This window comes from Mastacembelus armatus, chromosome 14, assembly GCF_900324485.2.
Source record: "Mastacembelus armatus chromosome 14, fMasArm1.2, whole genome shotgun sequence".
In the NCBI taxonomy this organism is placed as follows: domain Eukaryota; kingdom Metazoa; phylum Chordata; class Actinopteri; order Synbranchiformes; family Mastacembelidae; genus Mastacembelus; species Mastacembelus armatus.
The window spans coordinates 17,552,379-17,560,543 of record NC_046646.1 but is presented as its reverse complement, the minus strand read 5'-3'; the positions used below and the strand labels follow the sequence as shown (position 1 = coordinate 17,560,543).

The window sequence follows — 8,165 nt, the reverse complement described above, 5'->3', positions numbered from 1 at the left end:
TGCGTTATGCGCTATGAACGTATAGCCCTTGTACTTCTTGCGTCTAAACTGTCTGATAAACGCGGCCACACAATCAACACCTGTGTAACAAAACGGGTAGGGGTCAACCTTTTCGCTCATCTCCATGGCACAAACATAATTTGCTTCATGTTTCCCATCATGGTATCTGGTTTCAAAGTCATACAGAATGTAATTATCAGGGGGTTCCTCCTCTACCTCTTTAGGCGGCGGCGGCTGGATGTAGCACTGATGCACCATGTCCCCTCTAAGTGCACCGCAGTCTCTGCACCGCGGGGCTGCACATCTGTGTCTAGGGTTCTTTATGCAAGTCCTGTAAATATTTAACTGTAGCACAGGGAATCATACTGTTTAGGGTCAGGTAATTTGTGGTTTTGGAAATCTTATTACACCTGTATAGGCAATTATGCAGCAAGGGTGTCTCGTATGTGTTATAACAAAGTTCACAGACATATGAGCCACCAAAAATTGTGCAAATGTATTCATTGCTGAACCATTATTAGCAGCACCGCTATAGAGGTTATCACACCCTGCCATTTTTGTCTAGAGAGGTGGCATGCAGATTTTGTGCGTCTGTTATGTAGCCGGTTACCACTGGTAGTGCATGCAATACATACGCTTCTAAACGTGTGTGTCTTGTGTCAATGTGCTTCACTGCGGCACAGAGGTATGACCATAGTTCTAACACAGCGTGGTTTACCAGGACCGTGTTATCACCATCGGTCTGTGTGCTAGTATCTGATGCACCAGCAGGTGCTACATCAGCAGAATCAATATCTAGAGCTGACACACTGCTAATCTCTGAAGCCACTGAATAACAATCATCACTGTTTGACTCGCTATCTGATGAGGAACAAGTCTCAGAGTCACTCGTGTATGCAGCACCAGCTAGCAACTTAAGCATAGACAACTGCTTGCCACCCTTCCAAACCGGATCAACAGGAGGAGGAGTAGGAGGAGTGACATTGGGCGTATACAACAGCGACCTCTCGCGCACCGCCTCAACCGGCGGTGTAGTGTCCTGATTGTACAACGACAAATCATCAAAGTTTATGGTAGGAAAACATACAGCCGCATCCTCCTGCTCACCTCGAGTTGAGTCAGATGCTGCGGAATCCTCCTGAAGATGCAGTGGCCATGCTGTAGTGTCCTCCTCCACCTGAGGACGCGTGAACTGTAGCTCCCCCTGCTGCTCCAGAAAGTGTGTGGCGGCTGCAGTCTCCTCTGCCCACTCCAACACCCACAGCTTGATCTCCTTATCGAGCAACAGTGTCGCTGCACTTCCACTATCACGATCCTCCACTGTCTTCTTCTTCTGCTCCTCCTTCTTCTTCTTTGCAGTTCTTGCAGGGGCGGCTCTCAGTCTCTTGGCCGGATGAAAATCGTCTAGATATAAACACAGACAAACCGTTTGAAAAGTATTTAAAACAACCCGTTTATTTAAAATGTGTTGAAATGCACTTTATATCAATCTCATACCCTCACTATCGTAATCACAGAGTTGTTTGCGAGGCGTTATCACACGCTCACGACACAGATTCGATGGTCCGGGGAGCTTTTTCGTCCTCAGCAGCCCAACCGGCACCAGCGGACGCTCCCCGACTCTTGAGCGGCTGGGTAGCACAGGCCCGCTGGGGCTTCCTCCTGTCCCTCCGCTCATCGAGCTCTCGACACCCGCTACATTGCCAGATTGTATAAAAGATAATCAGCTACAAACCCCCGATAAAAACAATACTTCATCTATTTTTAATATAAACCCACCATCACATGCATACTCACCCGGACTGTTTATTTCGGTTAAAATAGGCCACTCTCTGCGTCTCTTTAAAGACAGGCGGCCTCTTTGCGGCCCTCCAGGATTTTCTGTAAAGCACACCAACAATTTGTTGGTCACGAGTCACGAGTTTCTGCTAAGCAATGATCCTACTTTAAACACGAATACATATCAGAATAACTCTCACCTTTATCACGCAGGTATGCACTGCTACGTTTATCCGACTCAGCGCTGGAGCCTGTTGAGCGGACCATATTTCCATTAGAATCACCTCAGTAATAGGCACAGACCGAGATAAAATATATTATAAAAATTATAAAAGAAGGATACATTCCTCCAGCAGCTGTTGCTGAATGTGGAGAATCCTTATCCAACAATGAAATGCTTGCGGTACCTGATGGAGTCACACTATTTTGAAATACATTGTATTCAGTGCAGACGATCTGATATACACGCTATTAAATCGAGGAACGAACGACACACGTACCTAATGGAAAGATCATCATGGTTGTTCCCGACAGTTCTTGCTAATAAACAAGCGATAGAAAAGGCTCCCAGGCGCCTTCTGCAGGTATTTAAATAACCCCGCAACACGTGATACATACACACACCCGCATCGGCATTCGCGTCAGCATGCCGCATCCCACAAACAACGTCATGACCAATAGGAAAATAGCGCCGCCCGGTGGGAGGAGAGCATGACGACGATTTATGATTTTATTGTTTTTTATGACAGTCATAAAAACGATCATAAAAAGTGACCCCTCCTGCTTATGCCCACAAGACAAACCATTCCTATACTACTTGCAATAGGTGCCTTTCCCAGACGGAAGACTCACTTCCCGGTAGGTCGGGGTTAGCCATCATGGCGTCTTTAACAGATCGGGGCACTCCTTCCATCACTGCCTGTCTGAACCATTCCTGTTGCAGCCCTCGCTTCCCTGGGTGACACCCAGTGATTTTCTCCCAGGCTTCCTTACAATTATCCAAATCCTCTCTGGGGGTCTGATCAGATTTCCATGGCAGTGTGGGGACCCCAGCTGAGTTGGGCAATGGGAACTTTTCACGCATGACTTCACCTATCTCTGTAAACACGCTAACCAGTGGAGTTTCATCTGACTCCCGATCTGTCCCAGCCTGTTCCTCTACTTCCTTAAGGTCCCTGAAAGTCAAACACCTACTAGCCACAGCCCTGAAATCTCCTAAACTAAGCATCGCATGAAGCTTCTCAGCTTCATGCAATGTCTACCTCTGGGCGGTACTTCTCGCATGGGGGTGGTCTCATTCACCCAGAGTAACTGATCTACGTTCTGGGTAGTATGCCCTGGTTTCTGGTCTACTGATGGAGGACTTCTCTGTCGTCCTCCTCCTCTTCTTCCCAATTACTTCGCTCTCTGATACAACTTCCCTGTTCTATCCACTCACTCTCTTCCTCCTTCCAATTTCCCTGCAGTTCTCCCCTGGCCAATACGTTACCTGTATATTCCTTTTTTAAAGAGCTCATAGTCTGACCTCTGTTATTTTCCAATCTCATCTGTGCTTCTCTAGTCTCTCTTTCCCTTTCTTTTGTCAGGTCTCTCATTTTTCTAGCCTCAAATGCCTCTTGTTCTGGCTGCGCGTCTTCCCTATTGTCCCTTTTTCTTTCTCTCACTCTGTGTCTTCCTACAGCTGCTGCAGGCTCTATATCTAAACTTCCTCCTGTAACTGTCAACACTGGGTAGAGCTGCGCTGGGGGGTGGTGGGTTTCACTTCCTGATATGGCGGTGGAGGAGGTGCAGGCTCGCTTCTATTCCTCCCTTTTGACATTGGTTTCTGTTCCTGATTATAAGAGTCTGCACATGTGCAACACACCCAGGCATCATAGAGCTTAGTTCTGTATTCTTCTAAATCTTTTACCTTTTTCTTTAACTTGGACTTGTTCAACATTCCTGCTTCCCCAATATCTTTTTCCAATTTTTCCTTTTCTTCTCTAACCTCCTCTTGTTTTTTCCACAAGGTATTTTTCAGCGGCACTCTCATGGTGGGGAAAGTCATTTCTCCTTCATTACTTCTTGTACCAAAACTCTCATGTTTTCTTCAGCTTTGTCTCTATTTTTCGGATTTTCTCTTCCACTCACCGCTTGCATGAGATGGATAATCTGATCACTTACTGGTTTCCATCTCTTCATTCCGGGACCCCACCCATCATCATTTATTTCCCTATCAAATTCTCCGTCCATTTTTACTTACCTCCTTGAATTTTTCCTGTAAATGAAACCTTTTCTCAGTACAAAACAACTTTCCCTATACCACACAAGCCAGTCAGTTTGTATGGAGTACACCCGAGCAACTGACCCAATTGAACACTACTTCTCTCGCAACTTCCTGATCAGCTGCTTAGTTAACACCGTCAGGTTTCCACAGCTCAACAGGGGCGGCTTTTCGTGTTCAAGACACTTGTGTGGTTTTAGACATACAAACAAAACATAAAAAATTCACAACACTATAACATTTCAAACCTTCACTCAATTTGGATTATTGCCCAAACGCAAGGACTTCGGGGGTCCTGAATTCCCCGGGATCCAGCCGTCCCAGCTAAAACAGCCTTCGTCAAGTACTGTGGGGGTTGCCAAACCAAAGACTTCCTACCAGTAGACTAACCTGGTAAGGCCTCTAACCTCTACCTTTCACCGGATACGCCGATCCGGTGGGGACTTCAACCCTTTTCTTTAGGGACTCTAACCCTTTTTATTATAGGGACTCCAACCCTTTTCCTTAATCACTTATGTGCACATTTACTACTGTTTGCTCATGCAATAATTTAGGAACAGGTCAACCCACCCACTGAAATTCTTAATTTAATGTTTCAGCCAATATGCAGAATTTGATGAAACAGGTTTCTGCTTACCTTTCTATGGCCGGCCAGAATTTTCAGTGGAGTGCATCTGATCTGTCTTTTGATGTCCAATCACAGATCTCCTCAAATCCCGGACAAGCCCCCAATTTGTTGGGACATGAACTTCACCTGTGTCCCCCTGAGTTGGTTTATTTGAAGAGATCAGTCAGTAGCCTATTGAAGATTCTATACTTTTATTGTTTCCACAGCAAAACAGATTACATGAGCAAATACAGTCAGATATATCTGGAGTTCTGTGACACTATTTCTAATGCATGTAGCCACAGAACTGAAAACAAGGAAACACACATTGGTTATATAGTCTGATTACGCCCTTCTCAACTGTAACTCTTGCTGCTCAGCTCGTTCCCATATATGGCCTTTACATCAGCGTATGCTCAGTAATATTTCACCTCCTATACATGGTCTCTACACCAGTATATGCTCAGTAATATTTCACTTCCCATATATGGTCTTTACACCAGTGATTACAATAATTCAATCTTTTATTTTTGACCCCTCACACCCTCCTACGCCTCCTCAGGTCTTGGGGGATTTCAGGTTTTATACCAAGAAGCAGACTCGTTCCCTTGAGAGCTAACAGTTGCTCCCTTGTATAGATGCCGTTGCTACAGAAACGTATATGTTCTGATGCAGTTTCCATAATCTCCATATGTCCACAGGAATTAGAAGATCCCAGCTCATCCACTTTCATCTGTTATATGAGAGAAAGCATAGATCTTGACTTGACTTGGATTAACAGATGACATCTGTTAATCCAAGTCAAGTCAAGATCTATTCAGTAAAAAACAAAAAACAAACAGAGGAGCTGCTGTAACTGGCTGCCACTTGATAGGCGCCAGTCTAGAAGAAACTATGGTACCTTAAAGGGAAGCAAATTGCTATAAATCTGTCATATGCCATAGTGACAAGTGTCCATGACTGCACACTTAGAAAGAACTAAACAAAGAACATGTAACTTAAACAAGCCTCATAGACAATGTATCTGTTGTCAGACAAAAATGTGTCTAAGACTTTTGGGATGAGAGCAGTGCTCCCACACAAATCTGTCAAAGCCAGGTTGAACACAATCATGTATTTAGGAGTATGAAGAGTCTTGACCAGGTAAATCACTGAGAGAAGGAGAACATTCCCAACAACAGTCACGATGTTTCCCAACACAGCAAGATATAAAAATACTCTTCATGAAGGACATTGTAAAACCCACTGAGATAAAATTGTGCTGGACGAACAAATGTGACATTAGATATGGCAGCAGCTGGGACCATTATAAATATTAACATACACTAATGACACAGCTGACAGCTGTGTGCACTTGGGTGGTAATGGAATTTCCCCGTTGTGGGACTAATAAGGGAATTAAGTTTAAGTTTGATTTCTTTCACCTGTGTTAATTAGTTGTTTGTTTGAAAGGTTTTTATGCCCCTTTTACATTTACTTTGTTCTTGTTGGAGTATTGTTTGTATATGCACACCATCACCACCATCTCATAACAAATAATGATTTTTAAAAGGGGGTCAAATTAATTCTGAAGGTTTTTTTCTTTTAAAATCCTTCCATTATCTAATGCTTATTTTTGCTATCCAGGGTTGTGGGGAAGTTTGAGCCAATCCCAGGTGATAGTGCACAAGAGGCAGGGTACACCCTGGACATATCAGCAATCTATAAAAAGCCTGACTGTTACATGACTGGAGAAAATAATACTGGGAAATCTGATCAACATGTGGTGTTCTCTCTTTAATTTGAGAAGCTACTGTGGTCAGCCTTTACTACTGTGTTATACAAAATAAGTAACAATGACACATAAAGGGAGACAAACAGTCATGTTCATATTCACAGCTACAGACAATATAGATTGATCAATTAACCTGTTTTTGGACTGGAGGAAGAAGCCAGAGTACCAAAAAACCCACAGAGAGACAGTGATAACATGTAAACTCCACATAACAAGACCCTGGGTCAACCAGGATTCAAACCTGGAAACTTCTTGCTGTGAGGTAACGATGCTAACCACCTGTTGTAATGTAGGTTCAATAAAAACATACATTTATTTGAAAATTGAATCTCACTAGGCTGTGATGGACTGGTGACCTATCCAGGGTGTACCCCTGCCTTTCACCTAAAGAGAACTGGGATAGGCTCCAGCAGATCCCTGTGACCCTGGTTAGAAATAAGCGGGTATAGATAATGGATTGATGGATGATGAATGAATGGTTCTGCAGCAGCTGGCAAGCACGGAAGAGACAATTCACAAGGTTCTTAAGGAGCTGTTGCATTTATTATATGCACACTGATACTCTGCAAAATATTCTGGACAGTATTTGTCATTGTTTCTTTTGGGTTGTTGCAATAATGATAATAAAAACATAATACTGCATAAAGAAAGTTAACAATGGACATCATGTAATTAATCGTGATTAAATATTTGAATAGACTGAATAGGACTTGTCTGAAGCCTTTGATGCTAAGGGCCATGCCCTGTTATGGCAATAGCTGCTTCTTGAAAACATGTTTGATCAAGCAGCAGACTGCTTTAGTGATTATTGCTAAGGTAGGACTCCACATGTAAAAGCTAATTGGCTCTTTATAAACATCAGTGTGCAATTAATGATGTACAGTCTCTGCACATCCAACCCCAGACAAAACAAAGGTCATGTTACTTAATAAATGTAGAAAAAACTGTTTTACATAGTTGACACAGTGGCAACACAGGAGAACAAAAAATGTCATCACTTTCTGTGAAAAATGTGTTTCATGCTGCAACAGCCTGGAATGGTTTCACGTGTAAATAAAGAAACAGGAAATGTTTTGCCACAGTTATGTTATGGCAAAATACACTAATGGTACCTCTCTGTTCATAGTTTCATTGACCTTCCATATATTTTCTCTTGGTTTTTAGGTCTGGCTTTGTTTCAACATATGTGTTAGATGAGGTATTGTCCTGTTTGAAACTTGTAATGTTGATAATCCAGCCAGGTCTTTCTTGAAAAAGAGATTGTTAATCTCAATAAGATATTACACAGGAAGTCCCCTTTTATATCATTAATATTAGTGTAATACATGTTGTTAAAGCTACATTATGGGTTGATCAATTGTTTCAGATTGATGCTTTAAGAGTCATGCTTAATATCTCTGAATATATTTTCTTTTTAGATTGTTATTTCATAATTTAATATGTGTTTAATATTTGCATCTCCAAGGTAAAGCATTATAGAACAACAGTAAATGATCAGCTTTGCAAAACATATCTAAGATGTGAAAACACATACAGACAACTATGCCTATATTTTCATTGTAAAATAAGATGTTTATACAATTTTACCACTTTGGAAATGTCAGCAGAGCAGTCATAAAGACGTCACCTTCTCAGACAAGATTATGTTACTCAGCCTATTGTTTTTCCAAGATTTCTTGATAGAGTTCAGCACTTCTTCTGACTTTAAAGAGTATATAATAGGATTTAGCAAAGCAGGTATG

The 8,165-nt window shown here is 42.3% G+C and overlaps 1 protein-coding gene across 1 annotated transcript; it reads right to left on the bottom strand.

Annotated features, from left to right (window-relative positions):
• Nucleotides 1-541: 541 nt before the first annotated feature.
• Nucleotides 542-3,764, bottom strand: LOC113143106 (uncharacterized). Its single transcript, XM_026328573.2, has 5 exons — nt 2,632-3,764; nt 1,980-2,030; nt 1,798-1,881; nt 1,498-1,695; nt 542-1,404 (listed from the first exon to the last, which is right to left on the bottom strand). The coding sequence occupies exons 1-5, from the start codon at nt 3,005-3,007 to the stop codon at nt 542-544; spliced, it is 1,572 nt and encodes a 523-aa protein (XP_026184358.1). The 5' UTR covers nt 3,008-3,764.
• Nucleotides 3,765-8,165: the final 4,401 nt, after the last annotated feature.